At 39.8% G+C, this 22,467-nt stretch overlaps 1 protein-coding gene across 1 annotated transcript in view; it reads right to left on the bottom strand.

Annotated features, from left to right (window-relative positions):
- Positions 1–22,467, bottom strand: part of TPH2 (tryptophan hydroxylase 2) — a 49,990-nt gene that overhangs the window by 5,436 nt on the left and 22,087 nt on the right. The window contains exon 9 of the mRNA XM_066319184.1: positions 3,367–3,462. Coding sequence (XP_066175281.1) covers positions 3,367–3,462 — 96 coding nt within the window. The remainder of the gene's footprint in view (positions 1–3,366; positions 3,463–22,467) is intronic.

The raw sequence follows: 22,467 nt of genomic DNA, 5'->3' as shown, positions 1-22,467 counted from the left end.
CTGCATTGAAAAGAGAGCTGATAGGGACAGAAGTTGGAGAAAGGCTTTTCTTCTTGCTCACTGAAACATATTAATAAAAAATGCCTGTGCAGTCTCAAGGGCACCCTGAGTAAATTTACAGAGAACACCAATTTGGGCAGGAGCATTGTTCTGAGGGAGAACAGGAAAGCTCTGCAGAGGGATCTGGACAGAATAGTTGTTGAGGTTCAACAAGGCCAAGTGCCAGGTTGTGCACTTGGGTGCCATAAACCCCAAGCATGCTGCAGGCTGGGGGAAGAGTGGCTGGAAAGAGGCACATCAGAAAAGGACCTGCGGGTGCTGGTCAACAGCAGCTGATCAGGATCCAGTAGTATGCCCAAATGGCCAAGATGGCAAGTGTATCAGCAACAGTGTGGCCAGCAGGAGCAGGGCAGTGATTGTCCTTCAGCACTGGTGAGGCCACACCTCAAGTCCTTGTCCAGTTTTGGGTCTCTCACTAGAAGAAAGATTTTGAGGTTCTGGAGGGTGTCCAGAGAAGGGCAGTGGAGCTCAATGAGAAGCAGCTTGAGGGAAGTGAGTTTGTTTAGCCAGGAGAAAAGGGAACTCAAGGGAAATCTCTCTACAGTTACCTATAAGGAGATTGTAATCAGGTGGGAGTCGGTCTCTTCTCCCAAGTGACAACTGACAGGAGAAGTGAAAATAGCTCCAAGTTGTGCCAGGGGATGTTTAGATTGGTGATTAGGAAAAGTTTCTTCACTTAAATGGTTGCCCAACATTGGAGTAGGCTGCACTGGAAAGTGGCTGAGTTACCATCCCTGGAGGTATTGAAATAATGTGTGGATATGGCACTTGAAGACATGACCTAGTGGCATATTTGGTAGTGCTTGGTTAACAACTGGACTTAGAGAACTTTTCCAACTTAAACTATTCTGTGACTCTAAAGTTAATGTAGCCAAACACAACATTTGGAGATCTGCCTTCCTAGTGGCAGGGATACGTAAGTATTTGCACTTCCACGGGCCACAGCCATCCCCATCTAAAGTATGGCAGAAATTGTTTCTGAAAGGATGTCTTGACTCCCACACCTGTTGCACACCTGAGGGGAACATGTCACGGCCATGCAATCTGAGTCTCCTGTTCATCCCCACTCACCACTGAAATAGCCAGCATTGCTCTCATGATTTTCAGAACAATTGCTGCCATCAGTAAGGATCTCAGTCACAATCAGGATCTCAACAACAGTCTATTAGTATGACCTTCCTTCAGGTCAGGGAAGAAATTTGCCCTCCCAGTAGGTGCTAGGGGGGACACTGCTTTCCCAAGAAACAGCAGAAGGTGATGGTGGCTTGATGCAGGGCTGTGCACCAAAGTCATGGGTGCACAGACGTTCTCCTTCCCTGATAATACCTTGCTGACAAGAAGCACATTCATGCCAGGATTGTGGTCTAGAAATGGCTTCTCCCATGGTCATTTTATCAGAAAACTAAGTAGTTTTTTGCATTCTTCTCTTTAACTTTTACCTTCTTTTCTACCCTGGAGCACATTTCCACAGACTTTTTGAATATTTTTCACTTTATCAGTCCCTTCATGGAGACTATGTCTACTTGTGGTATGGTGCTGTTCTGTTCCCACAGCACACAAGTGTTTAGTTTCTCACTAACTGAAATTTGTAACTTAAGTTCAGTATAAGCAAGATCTGGTGAAATTTAGTATCTTATGATACACAAGAGGTCAAATCAGATGATCCAGTAGTCCCTTCTGGCATCATATCTACAAAATATATATGTAGTGTAATAGAAAAGTATATAATATTATTGACTTATGGCAAAATTATTATTATATATATATGGCCATAACACTGTACTAGATCAATATAGTCCATTTTTGTGCAGATTATTTAGCTTTAAGTGTTGCTTTTCAAAAGGATTATTCTTTGCATTTATACTCAGAGTCTACTGCTGAGCAAAGAACATAGATCTGGGGTCACAAATGTGTGGTACCAAATATGCAGACTTGACAAGAATAATGCATTTGTTTATGACATTGATGGTAGAAGATTTATTATGTTCTTGACTATCCATTTCCTCTTTTTTATGAGCTTAGATGTTGTAAATGATACGGTAGGTATTTTCAGGGTCATCACCTAGCGACCTTAACTGTTAGTTTAAACAAAAGGCCTAATTCTTTACAGAATCCTGCAGAGTTTGGGGCTTAGCACTGAATGTTGCTGAGCCAAAGGAAAACAAGTGGGACATCTCCATCTCTTTCCATTCAACCATATTTGCACTGTAAATATGAAATATTGCCAGACAGATACAGAATGCTTCTGTGGCTGAAGTATGCACAGAACTGAGAGGAACTCTAATGCAATCTAAGCAAAAAGACTGAAGAAAGTAATTTTCTTCAACATTTTTCTACTACTGGAAGAACAGCAGTTTTACTAATGAGTTTCACCACAAACAGTCACAGTTACAGGTAAAACAGCAAAAGGGACCAAGATACTTCCATTAAATTGCCAGGTAGCTCACTGAAAGCCAGCCCAGGTGGGTGGGAAGGGGCTTAAACACAAACAAACAGATATATAGCAAAACAGTTTTCAATACTCCCCTGTATATGCCTTCTAAGTCCAAAGGTTTACCTGCAAAGCCACCAAGTGTTCATTTGGGTCTCTGAACATAGTACTCCTCCCTCTCTTTACCCCTCCCTCCCATCTTGCTAACAGAGAGATGTATTATGTCCCAAAATATCTGTGACAAAATACCTTTTGCCTGTTCCCCATGATTTCTATGCATTAAAAGAGGCAATAAATTATCCACTTCAACTACTCACACCATACAAGGTTAATACTTTCACCCTTAAAAGAATAGGGCTCTATGTACTGCCACACAGACAAGTTCAATGTGAGTTTATAGGCATTCCTTAATTTTCAATATGATTAATCTACTGAGTCAGCCTTAATGAATGTTGTTCTTTTCATATCAAAAATGAATCCACTCAAGTACACTGGATTACTTAGAACAGAATCATGTCTGATTTCTAACATTTTTTGTGGGTATTAAAAATACGTGCTCCTCATCCAAACAAAGCTTTTAGAGCCCAAGGCAATCTTACCTGTTAGAACCCTTGAGCCTCCTCTGACAAGAAATGAAAATTCAAACAGAAATCAGTTTTTTCGTTTATAGTTGCTTTGGTACTTTGGGCCTTACAAGTCCATTTCATGCTTCAAGTGCCAGCTGATATTTCAAACAAAGCTTTTAGGTCAATACCATATTTTAAATACAAGCTTTTTATCTTGAGAATTTTAACTGTTATTTGACAGTCAATATATTCATATCCAACTATTATTTTGTTAAGATTAAAAGTTTACTATGCTTTAAGGGTACATACCTTTAACTCTCCAATAGAAGACAGAAGTCCTGCCCCATAAGCACGCAGTTGTCCTTCTTGCTTGCAAAGGCCAAATTCAATTGTAAAGAAATAGCACTGTAAAATACACAGAGATTCAGATACAAATAGTATAGTTGCAAACAGGCACTTCAGCAATAACAATCAGTACCATATTCACTTGCCTGTCCCACTTATTTGGAATTACCTACTTTGAAATAATCTCAGATAAAGTATATTATTGCTGCTAAGTAATTTAAATGTCACGTTCAGCAGTAAGGAAGCTTTGCACAAAAATTTAGGATTTTGTTCTTTGTCTGGGTACCCAAGCAGTTCACAGGAATGGCAAGTTAGGAACAGACAAGAAAGATCCTTTTTAGGTATCAAAGGTGCTGATAGTAAGCTACAGAGATTTTTGAGACCTTCAGAAATAAATGAGATGCCTTAAAATAAAATCCTGCATGATAGTTGGTCTGACTGTTTAGGAACATCTGAAGATCTCTAAGCTATAGTTCAGAGTACTCAGTTTTAAGCTCAAGCTGATATCACTTTAAAGTCTGCAACAGGCTTAAGAGTGTCTTGAGTTAAAATGAATTTACTTGGATGTATGTGCTTAAGAGCCTTCTTGAGTTGAGGCCATAGTCTTCATTAGATTTTACTCTGTCATAAATAAAGAATGAGTATGGCATTTGGCTTCTTAAATTGCAGAAAAAAATATATTCAGTCAAAATATATTCACTTGACCAATTAATTCACTTGAACAATAACAATTGTTTTTTAGGTCTACCTTCCATCAGGTAACACACCTGATCTGTAAAACTGATGACAAGCTGTGAAGAGATGTCTTAAATCAACATAACAGTATTGTATGTAATTGTGCTGTACCTCCCTAACAAAGTAAAATGTTAGCAAGATCATAAGCACTGACAGCCCACTGTCCACTAAATGCAAAAGATCACAGTCACTTCTGCTCCTATAGTACTGTTTTACTTTGGTTTTGTAATGACACATCATATGCTTTTTGATTTTAGATCAAACAGTTGAGATTAAGGTAGTAACTATTTCTATATACAAAGGTTTTAGGAAGTTGAGTTCTAAGTTATATAAAAATATTGCACACACACACATACACACGTCCCTATATATGTTTGTATTTATTACATTCTCTGACATTTTCAGGTTTTGTGCCAAGGGGCATAACTCCATCAAACCTAGGTGATTTATATGTCTCAGTAAGGGATATGAATATAGGATAAGAAATTACCCAATACTGTGTTCTAAATTTCAATTTTTTTAAGTAACTTCAGAATGCATCCTAATACAATGTTTTGAGGTTTTTTCCATTCACTTCCTCCTTAACTCCCAACTCTTCCAGACTGGGTATCATATTAAATTAGAAGACCAGAAATTAACAGCTCTTTTAACTTCAAATCTTTAGAAATTCAGATAATATTAACTGCTTAGCCTCATAAAAGTTTTTGTAGACCTAGTGATTCATACAGCATAGCACAATGCAGAAGTGTTTAATTAAAAAAAAGAAAAAAACATGAGCCTCGTCTCTGATACAAACCTGCTTGGTCAGCTGAGAGAAGGAACAGTGGCAGAGATTTCAAATGTCTCAAGTCAGATTCAATCATAGTAGTCAAATGCACAGATATCCATAAAGGGAGGTGAAAGCACAAAATCATCAAATGAAACAAAACAAAGAAACAAACCCAAAAAACTAAAATTTCCACCTCTGACTTTGCTATTGTCTCAGGTAAATCAAGCTGGCATAAATTTTTCAGTACAGGCAAGACAACTGGTTTCTAAAAGTGTTGTCTCAGGGACAAACAGCCAGGTGCACAAAATGACAAAGGCATCAGAGAAGTAATGAGTGAAGCTGAAAGACCTATCACAAAAAGTACAAACTTCACTTCCCTGCCTAAATATTTTGCCAGAAGAGCTATCAGTACACCACAGTCCCGGCTGTATACATGCCGACACTGTCAGAAACTAACTACTCAGCTTTACACTTAAATCCTAACATCTTTTAATTTTTTCTCCTCCTCCTCAAGGTTCCTTAAAGGAATCTATCAGGAAGTAGTTCTTATGCTGTGAACATTAACATTGTGACAGATGTACAGCAGGATTTGACTCCTGATAAAACACAGTGACCATGCTAATTTTCATTCTTAAAACCAACAGCAGCTAAAAAGGAGTCTGGCATTTGTATGTTTTAGATCTGTAAGAGCAGCACTTTGTCCCCATATGTGGGACACCTTTACTGTCGACCTTTCTTAGGCTGAAGAAGACCAAACCAATGTCATGTTGCTCCCAGGACAAAGTCAAATGCCCGCTTAGCAATCTATAGGGCCAGCAGAGGAAAGGAGAAAAGAGCGCTCCACTGCTCTGAGGACGTGCACTCCAAGGGGCTGGAAAGCGCAGAAGGCAGAGAGCTACCACAGGCACTGGAGAGAGCAATCGCAATCCCTGCTGTCCAGGGTGAACAGTATCTTGCCCACGAGACAGGTCGGACTTGATCCCACTTCCTCCTTGATGGATAGACAGCACATAAAAAGGGAACTTCTTTTACATTAGTTCAAAAATTATTCTAATTGTTACTGTTATAAAAGGGAGTCATATTTACGAGCTAACGCTTGCTGGTGAGAGCCAATCTTTAATATTTGTAAGACTTGTACTCTCAGTATAACTAAAATAAAACACATAAATTGCAATAATATTTGCAATTGCACGTCTCCCTACTACTAACTTGTGGGATCAAACTACAGCATTAAAAAAAGCCCTTCAAATTAAAAGCTGATTTATACATCTGCCACATGCAACAACTACAATTTTGTATTTAGGAGTGCCCTGCTTAGCCAAGAAAGTGCAAAGCTCACCCAATGCTGCCATCTTCAGATCGCTAGTCAGCAGCACACGGCTCCCCCCACCCGTCTACTCAGGCACACAAAGGTGGCTCAGTCCACTGGAGTTTGCAGGCTCAGGTAAATTGTGTTCCCAAGCCTACAAACATCGAGCATACTGACAAGGAGTTTAAATATTAACTGTATAGCGACACTTTTTATAGACCAGACACACAGATACCCCAGTAAATGTGTCTCTTTGTATGTAAACTACAGCTGTGATACTCTATATTACACACACAATAAGTGCACGGGAGTGGGAATGACTGAACAAAGCAATGGCTGTTGAGATGAATTCATTTTTTGAAGCCTCACCTGAAGACAAAGTTTACTATAACACTGCTGATACGTGTAGGCTGGTGAATGCAGGCACAACAGGGGCATCCAGGCTCTCCTGCATGTCCTGATTTGAAATCTTGGACATGTCTCTGGCATACTCCCTGGACTGTGGCCCCAGATATTTGGTTCCTCTACAAACTACAGCAATATCTGGTTATGTGCCTTTTCTTTCATTTCCTCATCTTTGAGGTGAAGTGTGTATTTGCTACAACCTATAGACAGGCTGTTGAAGTAGGAAAGGTAGCTTTCCATGTTCTATAAATTCTGAAGTTCTCAATGAGCCTTACAGTAAAACACTGCTGTTAGTCAAATCAGCAAAATGAGATGAAGAATCAAAATGCCAAATGATGGATTAGAAATAATTTTTATGCCAAGTGACACCAATAAAGACTGTGCCAGGAGCACAAGACTGTCTTCAATGTCATTTTATTCTATTACTCTTATTTATTCAAAAAATATGAAAGATACTTTACAGTATGCTCATGAAACATTATCTAATGGGTTCAAAAATTATTCAACAGATGCATGGAAGAAAATCCAATTAAGGGATATAAAATACCAATATAGCAGATTTCTTCTTTCAGAACCCTTGAATCAAAAGTCATTGGCAAGTAAAGCAGTACATCAGGAAAATACCACCGTATGGTGTTCGACATACACTGTCCTGCAGATGTCTGCAATTGCTGTGTCAGTGACAAGATACTGGGGTAGCTTGTCTGGCCAAGCATATGTCTGATTTTAGGAGTCAGATCAGTTGTCCTGCTATTGATAGCAAAGGCATAGAAAACATCAAACCCTGGCAAACTCCAAACCTGGTCTCCAGGGTAAATAGAGTGTTTCTTGTTTGCATTCAGATACTGCCCTGCATTATAAACTGGACTACCATAAGAAGAAGAAAGAATCAGGGACAGCTATGACAGCTAACAGAAAAAAATCGTTATTTGAGGGTGCTTAGATATTTTCAAAGGCAGGAAAAAAGGTCTGATGGGCTCAATTCTCCTCACCTGTCTGGTTTCTAAGTCTTTGAAAACCCCGTCTCACACCACATCATTTTGCATTTGAGAATCTCCCTCCTGGGACCTGTGCAAAGAACTTGTACATGGTATTGAGTCCTAGTGTCACAGAGTCAGTAGTAGAAAATCTGACTTGTTCATAAAAAGGCCTTTCAAGCCATTCCACATTGCTTAATTTTCTTATGGTATAGCTGGAGTCCAATACTTATGTTCACAATTTTCAGCACGATGTATAGCATGAGATTTTATCTGTTCTCTGAAAGCACCTTATGAAAATGATGTCAGGAGGAACACCAAGCACGTCAAGAGCTGATTCACTTGTGCTCCTTGCCACAAGGGGGGAAGAATGAGAGACTCTGCAATTGCAAGACTGCAATCCTGGTACATGGGCAGAAGACTCACCCCTACCTGAACTGCCAATATCATGGGCCTACATGCCCCAAACTGATGTGTAGTAGCACAAACAATCATTTTATATGCATATAAAATTAGTTGTCATGAAGACAATATAATTATTAATATATGTAAGTACTTGAAAGACCAGTGCCAAATAAATATGCTGAAGGAAATATATTTACCTTGTTTCTGCTGGATTTCAGATTTCAAAGGATATTTGAATGGACCACTCAATTCAAATGCATGTGAAATGTTCATAATATGCAAAGATTAGTTCCTTTTTCTTTAGGAGTGCTTTGGTATTTTAGCTCAAAAAATACTCACCTAGAGATTAAATCTTTCATTTGTTGTAATTATCTCATAAATAAATAATTATATAGCACTGAAAGACTTTTAAAAATCCCATTGTTAGAAATTAATCCTAAGAATTATGAAATAAAAGGTGTTTTCATTCCCTCTGTAAAAGGTGCTCAAATTGCAAGCAACTCTCAACTCAGAAATATATGTGACTCTCATTTGTGCTCTCTTTCTTCATTCAGAGATGGTGCAAATAAATTTTTGAATACTTGCTTATTTTTCAATCTCAAAAGCATCAATAGTCACAAAAAAACCCAAAACCCAGCTGGTGTTTCACATTTGACTGAATTATTCAAAATTCACAGTCTGTTGAGTAGTATCACGAATGCTCCACTACAAGAAACAGATAGATGCAACACAGGTAACCCAGGCAACTAGCCAACACAGCCCAGTGTTAGAATCAGGACCTCAAGCAATACCAGCTATTTGACAGCTATTCATGAGGGAACATTATTGAGTAGAAATGCAGGGAGATATTTGAACAACAAATAAATCTCATGATGAGCTTCTGAATAGATCAAAAGCAGAGAAGGAGTAAAATTCGATAGCCAAGTCTCATTACAGATGATTCACCTACCTCCAACAAAGGCAGTGACCCTATTCACAACCAACAGCATTTCTAAATAAAAACCCCAAAGTTTAATTCTTCAGATTTACCTTCTTGAAGAATTTTGTTTAGTCTGGTGCTTTGAAAAGCATTTAGACTCAGTCAAATGAGGTTTTCTTCAGGGATTTCGAAGTGAATATATTTAACAAAATCCTCCTTTTCCCCCTCATCTCACTTCTTTGCATTCAGACCGTTCACTAAGGGTGAATGCTCGGAACTCTCTCTTTATAAACAACAATTTTGAGTAGATGTGGTGCTGCTCATTAGAGCACTCCGGGATAGACACACACCAGCCTTCACATTTCTGCTGACAGTCACAGCACACAGTACCACTACATGCAAATTTCTCTAATGCAAGGCTTGACATACTCAGAGAAAGCACGGACTACAGTGAGCTCAGGGGGGCTTAACCCCTGGTGAGTATTTTGAAATTATGCTTGTTTTTTCAGGAGTTTCTGCAGAAAAACTTATAATGGTAACCAAAAAAAAGTTATTATCATGCCATTTGTTAGGGAGCAGAAAATGTACCTCAAGGAGCACAAGAAAGGAGGAAACACTGTACCTCCAACTTTGGGGAGCCCAGGCAAGACAAGACAATGTGTATTGCAGCTGCCAACCTTGCAGGTGCAATATGACTTCCAGAATAAGATCTGGAAAACACTCCTACTAACAATTTTGTGTCTCTTGAGAGAATATTTCTGTTGTTCTTTCTCACATGAAGGAAGCCCTCTTGCTACTCTAAAGAGCAAGCAAAGAGAGAGCAGGATGAAGCAGTTCTGGGATTTTTCTGCCGTTGCAAAAGATGTTAGTTCCCACATAGCTGAAGTCACATAATATCCCACTCCCTGTTTGAATTACTTCAAAGTAATCTGAACTTAGGTTTGCTCTATGCAAAGATGATGTCTGCTCAGCCCGCTCATTTTATCTCTGTTGAAAACTCTGGAGTGCTTGGAGGTGAAGGATCAGGAACCTTAATACTTATGCAGAAAGTCTGGTATTTCCTGTCAAGGCAGAAATTCCACTCCACCAAAGCTAGTGATCACAGAGATGGTGCAAAAAATCAATGTCCCAAAAAGCACACTTGCTCAACACTGCCAGAAAAAGAACTACTAGCTTTTTCAACATAATTAACTAACAGTGCTGAAGCTTAATATGCAGCTAAGAAGATGAGATCACTGAAACTAGAAATTGCTGCTTAGGTAATTGTTAAACATAAGTCATTGAAGCCCTAATGCTTTGCCCTTCCTATTTCCCCTTCCCTGTCATTTGACTCTTATCTAGAACAACTTCTAAAACCTGGGAGTTTAAGGTTTATTAATTTCATGTGGAGTTATTAAGAAAAAAATTATGTACAATAATGAGCCATTCCGTTTCCACTTTATTTTACAACATATAACTCAAATTCAAATTCAGTGCTCCCTATTTTAGCTGCAGCGAGTATTCTCTCAATTCTTTTTCAAGTTGTTGGTTCAAATTTCAGTCATCCAGAGATTTCACATAGGTAACATAACAGGGACAGTGAGGGTTTTTTTACATGTTAGCTGGGACTGTAAGGGACAGGGTCCTCTGAAAGTCAAATTAGGGGGGGGAAAAAAAAAAAAAAAGGCGGAGCAAACGTACCACTGCTGTCCAACCACACTCTTCAGTCTATGCTGCCTCACATGACACACTTGGCTTGTTAAGATCCTTCAAAATTCACAGGACACAAGCAGGGACTCTATTTTACACCACTTTGTCCTGCTGCTCTTACACATGAAGACTTGGCATTAACACAATCTATCAAATTTGTCCTGATTTGCTAGGCTACAGGGGCAAGGGCTAGCACTCCACAGTGCTCTCCTCAGCCTTGTGGCTTCTGATGCAGCTTGGAGAGTATGGTTCCTCCAGCAAAGAGTCAGGGACTTGAACAATGACAGGAGGCACTACATGAGTGAGAGAAAGTTTAAAACAAATACACATATAAAGAGATCATTTTTCTGTCCTTTGCCTGAGAACATACTAATTTTATGGATCTTTGACCCTAGAAGTGTTCCCCCAAATTGTGAACTGCCTTGTTTAGAAGAATATCCAGAAAATAGACAAGAACTACCTCGTTCACTTTTTTTCCCCCCAGCATCCAGAGCCAGAATCTCTACAGAAGCCTAGCTCAGTCCTCAGGACACATTTACCACAGTTACCTGTAGACCTCAGCACCAGTCCAACATTTTTTTGTCGTTTTCTAAAAAGGCCATCTTCCACTCCACAGCAAGCATGCTAAGAAGGCAAGTCAGAAGAGAAAGCATAAACCTGAGCACTCCTTGAAATACTCTTCAGCTGGGGAGGCAAAGTTCATCCTTTTGAAAATGCTGCAATGCTCCAAGGAAACTGCAAAAGGGGAAAACTGGCACAGGATTCTCTTCTACCTATCCTGGGAGAAGCTTTGACAGACTGGCTAAGTAAATCCACAGATTATCCAGTCACAAAGGTGAAGCAACTAATCACACTACAGGCAACCCTCACTTTTATAAGCAGGGAGTTTACTGAACCACTGCCCTGTGCTCGTCCACTGTCAGAATTAATTACTGTGAGCTGTAAGGCCACTTTAGAAACTTCCCTCAGCCAGCCCAGAGTGGACCCCCAGTGTCCATCCTCACAGGCATTCCCCTGGGCAAGGCACCAGGCTTGTGTGGTGCTTCTCCTGATGCCATTCCCTGAAGCAGGCTGTGTCCCCACTAACTGCCAGGCCAGTCACTGCCTATGACAGTGACTGCAGGGAGTGATGCACAGAACCACTGAGCCTCCCATGTCATTTTAGCCAAGGAGGGGTATGAGCTTCTTGTGCCCATGATCAGCTGCAAAACTCCTAATGTGTCTACTAATGAGGGGAGGCTATATCTAACTGTGGAGGCAAAAACACATTGAGAGAAGACACAAGGAAACTGGCTAGTGAAGTTTTAAAATTCTAACTTCAAGGAAAAAATGCACTATTTCTTTACACTCATATTCCTTTCAAATTTATTTCTGAAGAGCAAAACAGAGTTAGGACTTCATTCCGAAATTACCAACATCCACACCGATTCTTTAAACATTTTTAAAAGATAATTAAGTTCTTGTATCTATTTACTAAAAATGGATTTAATAGCTAAGACTTGTTTCAAAACATCACAGTTTCTAACAGCAACACTGTATTTAAACCCAATGTTCTTTTAATCACATAAATGCCAAGGGACTCCCAAAAGCTTTTGTGACTCTTAATGCATTAACTCAACCTGCTTTGCAAAAAAGAAGCAAAAAAGATAGTAGGCATAAGCACAAAAGTGTAAGTTCTATTCATGTCAAGCTGACAGACAGATCAAAGAAGAAAAGTAGCTCAGGGAATTTTAAATATCTATTAATTTTGCTACTAAAAATATATCCAAATTGAAGATGTTTTTCACAGCCCCAAACAAAATCTTTTTCAAGTATAGTTGAGCACGTTCTTTTAGCACCCTGGTTTTCAGCAGTGAGGGTATGTAAAATAAATCTATCATAACCACAGAGTAGTCAACTGAGTCACCACTGACTTACTTGCCAGCAGTGTGCAAATACAAAGCAAATCACATGAACACTATTCAGCAAGGTGGAAAAATATACTGAGCAAATACCTGTGAGCAGAGAGATCGTGGCTCTTCAGTGTAACAAAGTCAAAGGAATTTACAGTGCCTGTGGTCTGAAGTGACTTACCAAATGTGAAGATCACTCCAAAATTGTCACTACTGATCAGAGTCCCATGGATATGCAAAAATTCTTTGCTTGTATAGTCTTAAATTCATTGCAGATATATAGTATAGATCTGTATATAAGCTAATATGCTTATTCAAAGATGAAAAATTAATCTTTTAAAGGTGTTTACATTTGAGACATGTAAAATGTCTTGTTAAACTATAATTTTAGCTACTTTTATGTAGTCAAACTATATAATTATCACAATTACAGCCTACTGATTCAAGGTAGGGAACAAAAATCTCTAGGGAAAAAAAAAAAGAGTAATATGCCTTACAGGGAAAAATAATAATAATCTGTGAGTACCCACTCTTTCCAGCATGTCTTGAAAATCTCTGAGCTCGAACTGCTTTATCTAGCACTATTAGTAGCTGCCATCTCTGTGAATGTCTACAGAAAGTTCTCTATAAGGTACAGAATATATAAAACTTACAGCTGACAACTGAAACCAGGTTCTTCAGTCTAAACTAATGCTATGTCTGATGCAAAAGCAAACTAAGAGAATAAGAGAGTGGAGGGGTTGTTCAAAGTGTGCCTGAAAGGGCATCACCATGCTGAAGTTCTGCTGACCTTGAACTGCAACAATTTTAGCCACAGCTGGAATCAAACCAAAACAACCAAAATTAACAGTCACAAGGTCCTTCTCTGTAACCATGTCTTCGGCTTCAACAATGCTTTCAGGTTTAGAGCACTTGCTTTAGCTTTCCAAAATCATCAAAAAATAAAACAAAAACCTTTATGCAATAACTTCAGAAGGACTCCTAGCTCTAAGAAATAGCTAACACTAATAGCTAATGTTGCATGCTGTACCACACAAGTACGGACAAAGAAAGAGACAACTGAAAAATCACGTGTCCTCCAGAATCAATTCAATCACAGAAACCATTATCTCTAAATAAGACATTTTGGAAAATAAATGATAAAAATTAATTTTACAGCAACAATCTTACTTTCATTTGCATGCATACAACTCTGCATCTTTTAGGAGATGGTACACATGGAAATGAGGTTAGTATTTAGCCCACGGACCTAGCTTATTGAAAGCAATGGCAAACTGCCCCCTGGCCCTCTGTAGCATCAGCATTGGACTTATAAATATATAATTAAGATATGCTTGCAGAATTATTATGGTAGATCTCCCAAAAAAATCTCAATTAAAAATTTATGGGACCATATTCCATCCAGCACTTTGATGCCATTTGATAGAAAGATGACGACAGGCCTAAGAAAACCACTTCCAAAGTTGCAGCATTAAGGAGTTAAGCCCTTGGCATAGTTATTGATGCCAGAAGTATTTTGTCTTACTTCCATACTCTAATCTGCGCATATCAAAGCGCTCAAACATGCTGGGTGAGATAATCAGATTGAACACATGAGGTATGTCCAGTCCTGTGGCTGTGAACACTAAGCTGGCATCTGTTCAGCTCTGTACAGGTATGTATCTTAAGACTCGTTCCATACGATACTATTTGGGTTATGCATAATAGCTACACGTATGAATGTCCTTTTGGAAGCAAAATCATTTACTGAACTATCCCAGACAACAAAAAGAATAGTGAACAGTTTGAGGACATCAGTGAGGCCACACCTGGAGTCTATGTCCGGTTTTGGGATCCCCAGTATAAGAGAGACACAGAGGTACTGGATCAAGTTCAGCAAAAGGCTATGAAGATGACTCAGGGACTCAAGCATTATGAGGAGAGACTGAGATACCTGGACCTGCTCAGCTTGAAAGGAGATGACTGAGAGGGTACTTCATCAATGTCTATCAGTATCTGAAGGCACAGTGTCAATAGGAGGGAGCCAGACTCTTCTCAGTAGTGCCAAGAAATAGGATAAGAGACAACAGGCAGAAACTGATGCACCACAAGTTCCACCTGAACTTGAGGAAGAACTTTACTGTGGGGATAACTGTGAGCTGAAACACATTGCCCAGAGAGGTCATGGAGTCTCCCTCACTGGAGACCTTCAAAAACCATCTGGAACACAATTTTTGCACAATGTGATCCAGGATGACCCTTTTTGAGCAGGGAGGTTGGACCAGATGATCCACTGTGCTGCCTCCCAACCCTACACATTCTGTGATACTTTGACTCTGTGATGACATGTAACAGTTTTGGTTTCTGGCTGAGTGCAGAACCTCTGGGCTTCCTCCTCCTGATGGAGTGACTGACCCCTGAAAAGAGGGCTGGGTATCAGGGTAGCAGCCATGGTTGCACAGCACAATGCAGCTGGGCCATCCCAACACCACTGTGGGTCTCAGCCAGGTAACCAGACAGCTGCATTCGGGGGGCTGCTCCGAAGAGAACCCCTCCCTGCAGTCACCAAAGATGTTTTTGCACAGCACTCCTCAGCTGCTCTGGCTCCATGGCTCCAACTCCTCCACCTGTGCACCCACAGCACAGACATTCCCTCAGTCCTAAGCAGGACCTAGACATGGCTGAAATGAGCTGCCACACACTAAACTCCTTCACTACCTCACATACCTGTGTGCTGCTGCTGGAGGATGGCCGTATCTTGTATAAATGACTTAAATAATATGTTAGAGTGTGAACAATACCCACACAGAGCCCAGGACTCTTGCTTTCCTTCACATACTGGTGAAAGCACAGGGGCAGTCAGGAACAGCAGCAGCAATTTATTTCCAACTTTTTCTTTATTGCTTTTTCCTCCACCCCAATATTTAAACCTTTATTCCATTAACTTATGAGTGATTTGTTAGTAGTTGTCAACCAAAATGTTTGTCTTATTGTTGCTTCCTGGAAGCTTATGCTGGATACTTTATTTTTTCCTGGTTACATATGTTCTATAAAAGACACTTTATGTCTTTTTGCTAATACATTATCAACTCTAGGTCAAAAGAGAAAACAAATACGCAAAAATCCTATCAAAATTCACAGAGTCCTTTCACCCATTCCTCAACCTTTCTCAACTGGATCCAACACTGAATTGGAAGATGCCTGCCACTTGCATGCACTCCTAAATTCCACAATTTTTTTCTAAGCTATTTTTCAGGCTCACTTTCATTACTACTATAGCAGAGCAAGTGTTCAGAGTGGGAGCTATTGAACTACTGGCAAAGATTACTATTGTAGAATCTGCAATTTCTTAATGAAAATGAAGTTGCTTCTGAAAATAAACAAATGTAATTAGCAAGCCAGTGCTGTGTGAAATTTGCACCATTCTCTTGTTAACCTCTATGTCAGAATGTATTACTTGTGTGCATGAAAATTTGCATTTGCAGTTCAGTAACCTCTGAGATTATGATCTAACCACTTTTGGAAACAAAATGCTACAAGAAATAGAAGCAAACTCAGTCTCTGGCTGCAATTTGTTATTTTAATAGAGCCTTTTTCTTTAGTGTTTCTAACTGCTTTGGGCTTGATCTTCATAAATCACATCCTGTCTAAAATGAACTGTATTATTTCTACAGTAAAGTTTCTAATTTCTTCCCTGCTCCCAATTAAGTCAAATTAGCTCTCTCTTTCATCTAGCTTCCTCATTACAGGGCTGGGCACAAGGATACATATTTATAAGTACTTTACAGAACAACACTGCTTCTAGCCACCTGTGAGCACAAAATTTTGTCTTTTAGGGCAATATAAGATCCTTTCAAAAAGCAGGTTACTGACCTGACCAGCTGGGCACCCTTGTAGAAACAGGTGAGCCCTCTTTCACCTTCTTAGTTCTGAGGGACCCAGTATAAGGCACAAGATGTTTCTTTTCAAGATTAACACATTCTGTGTTGACCTACCCCTTTCTGATGACAAACTGGAGGGACTCACATCCTTATCTGGTGATGCAAGATGGATCCACTGAATCCTACTTTCCTTCTGCATCCAGCCTATTTCTTTCATCCTTAAGCAACAACTTGTGTCAGCTCTACAACACCAGGTCCAGTCTTCCTACCATACAAAAGGTTCTGCTTCTACAGCAAGTACACCCAAAACTGACTTGACTCCACAGTACTACACTTAATCAAAACTCAGGTTACTGTTCAAGCTGCTGATTTACTGTGTTCCACAGCCTGATGACTAATATATCCTCTCTCTTTTCCAGTTCTAGCTGTAAAGGTGGAAAGGATTCAGGGGAGGAATAACATCCTCAATGGCATGAGGAGTGACTAAACAAATGATTGGTTTCCTACCCAGGAAAAGAGACAACTAAGCAAGAAAATGCATTCTGTAGTCATGATGGCATATAGAAAGCCTCCAGGGATGATTTGATCATTCTCTCTTCATATACAAAAAACTTAGTAGGAAAAAAAGCAGGTTGAAAGCAACAAAATGAAATAGTTCACCAGACAGTGAAGAGTTCAGCCATAGAGGTCATTGACAAAGTTACTGCAGATACTAAAGATTTATGTGTCTTCAAACATAAACTACTGTCTCCGGACAGAAATCCTTTCAGGATAATTAGATACACAGAAGCTACATTTGTGGGAACAAGAGTTCGCCAAGTTCCTAGTTGGTGAGAAGCCTGGGAAACATTTGAAAATAATTGGATATGGTCATCCTATTCTTTTATCTCCCTAAAGCAGCTATTTAGGATGGGCACAAGTCACCAGCCATAGCCCCGACCAGCACAGCAATTCTTACAGATCCAAACCTGGAAACAGACTGTCCATATCCAGAAGAAAGGCCTTAGCAGACTGCCACAATTCCTATAGAAAATACTGAGCATTAGCTCTCAATTCCAGTAATGGAACTCTTCAATCTGCAGGACTAGTTTGAAGCTGGTTAAGTATCTCTGCTGATATTTTTCTTCTTCTGCCACAAATATCTGATAGAATGACTGTAAAAATGCACTTCAGGAGACCACTGCAGTATTCTAAAATATTAAATATTGATCCCTGGAACCTACAGTTATTTTTTTCGCCCTTAGTTCTGTTTTGTGACATATGTACTATCTTTTCTGCCCACCTTTTTGATTATGCATAATGTAGGAAGGACTCCACATCCGTGTTTCAGCTACTTTATCAAAAAGTATTGCTGAAACAAACCCTTAAAAATGGAGACCATTACTTTTTATTAATTCCTTTAAAACATTTTTCAGAGCAGGCCCACAAATTACAGAATGGTTTTAGAGCAGCAGTCACTGAGCCCAGCAACACTTCACCAGACAAAGTAATCCATTAGTAAGTTATCCCTTCCTCCTGATTCAAACACACCTGTGTGACTTTGTAACGATCAAGAAAGCCACAATATCTCATCTGCTTCCACTTCTGCTGCTCATTAAAGTTTCAGTTTTCATACTTGGGTGATTTCCAAATACATCTTCATATGGGTGGGCTTGCCTGGTCAAAGTCAGGAACAGAAACATTGCCCAGGCCATCCACTGATGAACAATACAGTCATAGTACAGCAGGACAATGTCTGCCTATAGGGATCCATCATACCTGATTTCAGCTTTATCATCCCAGCTTTTACCCTGGGAATTGATTCCTCTCCCTTAAGTGACATACAGCCCAAATCAGAGTAATTTCATATGTCTCCTGTAAGCCCATCAAAATTTACTCAAGAAGATTTAAGTCATATTCACTCTTGGCTCTTCATGCTGCTGCTCCTCTTTCACTAACTACAGGTGTACCAGAAGTAACACTTTTGCAAGAAAATCCATTATGACACCACTGGATTTAAGGTACTCACTGTGCTCATTCTTGGCATCTGTCACACATACACAGTATGCAACTGGGATACAGAAAAAAGACTAAGAAGAGATTTGAATGTTGAATTTCAATATCCTCTGTGACTGCCATAGCTCTTGGGCTGTAATACCTGGTTTCAGTTGGCCAATACATAATTATTTTTATATGTCAGAATAGCTTCAGCAGGGGAACTGGTCACAGACTTGTAATGATGGTTAGTTCCCTATCAATCATTTCACAACTATAAATGAGAAACACACAGGTGGTCTTGATTTTTTAGATGTACAGTGGGAATGTTCAAAATCTCAGATTTTCTTCTCAGCTCCATTTGCTCATCCATGGAGGAAGACAGTAAGCCAGTTCACAAACTGTACTTACAGCCTAGCAGTACTAAATAGCCCCTATGGGAAATCTAATCTGTTATTTGTGAAGATGAGAGGCTATTCTGTCTAGTGAGACTATGAACGCTGAGTCTTCCCTAAGTTACCAAATGCTACTCAGTCCTTATCCAAAATGCTGCCATTTCTTCCATTCTGGTTACCTCCTCAGCAGCCAGGACAGCCAGAACTAAGGAATTTCTTGATTTGTACTCTCTCATGCTGTTAAAATTCAAGAACAAATATTATCAAGAAAGATGAAAAGGTGAGAGTTTTACACCTCTAAAGAACTTAATGTTTAAATATAACTTGCAGTGAGTAATGACTGGAAAAAACTTAGTGAAACTAATTAGGCCCTAATGACCAAATTCTAGGGATCTGGTGATGAACTGCATGAAAAAGACACTCTGCTGATGCCTTTTCTAAACTGCCACTCACTGAATTTCACCTACACAAACATATTCTATACATACTGCATCTTGAAGGGGCAACCTGAGTTGTGCTGGAACAGGAGTCAGGAGTCATTTCTGCCATTAGCAAAATAGGCAGAAATGTCTCCTGCTTTTCCTGTTTCCTGCTTAGCAACTTGCAGCTTACAGAGACAGCTCCCAAGTCCACAAATTACAAGTTAACACTGAAATGTAAATCAAGATGCATTTTTTGGTACAATTTTTCTGACAAAACCTCATGTTATGTGCTGTTAAATGTTGTAAATGATATACTGCATAAATTAGTTGAAACACCTCATGTCAAGTCCTCTCTACAGTTTATGGTTTGATAGGTAAACAGAAAAGACAACCTTTTTTATTTCTGTACTATGTGAAAATAGAAAGACCAGACATGCTGAAAAATCAGCTCAAAAGCAGTTCTAGAAAATCAATCAGAACAGGACAAGACATGAGTAACGATGATGATAAGAAGAAGAACCCAGACATGCATGGTCAATATTGTATTTCCTCAACCAGTAACTGCATTATACCACACTCCACAAAAATAAGTGAATGATGTAAATACTTTGCTCTGTTTCAGTAACACAACCTCTGTCACCTTTTTTTTGTGTCTTTCCTCTTTCCTACTCTCGTTAAAAGATTGTAAATGAAAATGGAATCTCTCAACAAACCACTACAAAGACAGTCTTTTGGCTCTTTCAGTATTTCACTCTCATGACAAAGAAGAAGCAATTCCTTTCTTCTTTCCCTCATCTCACTACAAGACCCCAAGATGATGAAGGGAACTTGCATACTGTCTTTTCAGCTCTCTTCCCTTGCAGCCACTCTTCTCCCTCCAGCTGGCCAGCATCAGGGCCCCTGCAATACTCTCCCATTTAATTCCTGCCCTGGATGGGGCTGCACAGACGTGACTAATTGCAATTTACAAAACGCTTCTAGTCTGCCCAGGCACCAGGCTCCAGCTTGCTCTACATCCAATGTGTCAGCCCTGCAGGGACAAAAACATCAGACATCTCCTTGGCAGCTCAGGGCAGGGCACAAAGCACAGATCTATCAAAGCTGATACACAGTGTTTTCTCGAGAGCAGAATGCAGCAAAAGATTATGAAATCACCTGTAATAAGTCGTCTCTTTCTGGTCTGAATTCATTCCTAGGAGGTGTTTTCCTCTCTTCCTAATGCCATTGTCCTCCCTGTAATGGCTCAGCACTTAATGTCACTATCTTTTGAAACAGGTCAGGCTAATGGCAAGCTTCCTTTGGGCATATTGATTCAAGCTCATTAATATGCATACTCTCTCTCCATTCATTTCTCTATTTACTTTGAAGTCACAGAGCTGGAACCTGCAATTCTTTTCTGTGTTAAGACTCTTGGCTGGCATTTCTCAGCTTGCTGCGTCTGTTTTTTATCTAGGATGGAAATGGGACTGAACGCTGCAAATGTTAGTCAATGGCACCTCAGGTGACATTTGGTGCCCAGCTGAATGAATTTCTTGGCCTCCTCACCCTCACCACTGAGAGGTATTCTTTCTACTTGCTCTCAAGTTGGCTGTTTACATTGCACATTTTAGGGCAAGTAACATCTCTGTATTTGTCAAGCATCTACCCCAGGGGAGCACAGCCCCTTATTGTGCTCCAACAAAAAGTAACACTGGCTGACTCTTTCTGAATGTCTCTTCCACCTGAAAGAGCTATTTCCAGCATGGGAGGAGGAATCAACTTTGACTCAGATATCAGATTCTCAGTGTGATAAGGGAAAGTGATTCAGCTGTCTTCTTTTATTTTTTGCTTTATGATTCAGGAGTAGCTCATTGTTGAGATGACACAGTCAGTCATAACTGGGAACTTCTGTGAGGGGGATGAGTACAAGCATTTATATAATATTCAGATGTTGCTTTATATTAATATCTCTACCCAAACACCCCAGTACCAACTTCATCCTCTGCAATAGGCCCGTGTCATCTGAGGTTATTTGGACATACCATTCTCCTCAAAGTACTTACAGGGACAGCCAGTTAGGTAGTTTCTCCTGAGACTCCATGTTATGGCAAGGTAGGTCTGTTTCCTACTAAGTCCCTCCCAAGCAAATGTGGAAATACCCACTCAACTGTCATGATTCCTGCACATAAACAAAGGTTTCTTCTCCACAGACATCCATTAGAAAAACAGGGAACGCGTCTGGAATCATGTGAGAGGAGCTGGCCGGGGATAAGGCATCGAGCCTGTCTAACTAAGGAGTGAAGACTGATTAAATTCAATGGCTTCTTCTGGAAGGAGCCAGAAGATTCAAATCAAACACGATTCAAATCAAACAAAGGGGTAAAAACAGCTTTTTTGGCAGATAGGACTCTAAGCCTCTGCTATGCCAGCCCATCAGAACTTCTGCAGCTTAACTGAACCTAATCTGACTCCACATCCAACACTTACTTCCAAGCCTTTAAATCCGCACAGCACTTTTTGTGTAGAAGAGCAGCAGTATGCTGCAAAAGTTTTAAAGTAACCAATTCCCCCACTCGAGCTCACAGAATTTTTCAGAAAATAAAATGTTTAAATGTGGAGCTTTGTAAGTAGAGAGGTTTTTAATCAAATCTGGTTCCTTAAATTACTTGCCACTTTAACAGAATCCACCCAAGGAAATATACAATAAGTCAAAACAACTGAACAGAAGAAGTGGTCACTAATTTATGTCATGATGCAAAGGGTTGCATCCCAGTTACTGGAATATGGCAACAGAGCAGGACTGACAGGTGCTCAGGAGCAGGGGCTCATGACAGCTTGACAGGGTCCCTCACACCATGAAGACTGCAGCATCTAACAGCTTTAACACACAGACAGCTCACTGATGCTGACTTGTGCTTCACTTGATGCAACACAGAATCCATCTCCCAGCTATTGGCTGAGGCACTTGGTCTTGATCTAGATCTACTGCTGCACAGCCTTGGCTTAGTAACCTCATATCCTCCAAAGGGAGCAGTCGGCAAGGATGCAATGTCATCTTAAAATCCATCACACACTGGAATACAATTAAGAGCTGCAAAACTGAACAGTGAGAACAGAAATATCAGTGCTAAGAACAAAAGCGGCCACCTGTGGAGGAGCTAACAGTCTAGAGATCAGAGCACACATCAAAATGTTTTATGGGTTGTTTTCTATTCCCAAATTTACCTTTCTTACTCATTTACAGCACCTTAAAGCAGACAAAATTCATCCCAATTAGCCCTGAAAAATGGTGATTATTGAAAATTAAATCAAAACTGATTACTTAGTGTGACCAG

Source organism: Sylvia atricapilla, chromosome 5 (genome assembly GCF_009819655.1).
Source record: "Sylvia atricapilla isolate bSylAtr1 chromosome 5, bSylAtr1.pri, whole genome shotgun sequence".
Taxonomy (NCBI): domain Eukaryota; kingdom Metazoa; phylum Chordata; class Aves; order Passeriformes; family Sylviidae; genus Sylvia; species Sylvia atricapilla.
Note: the sequence above shows the minus strand (reverse complement) of the source record. Positions and strands in the feature narration are given on the sequence as shown.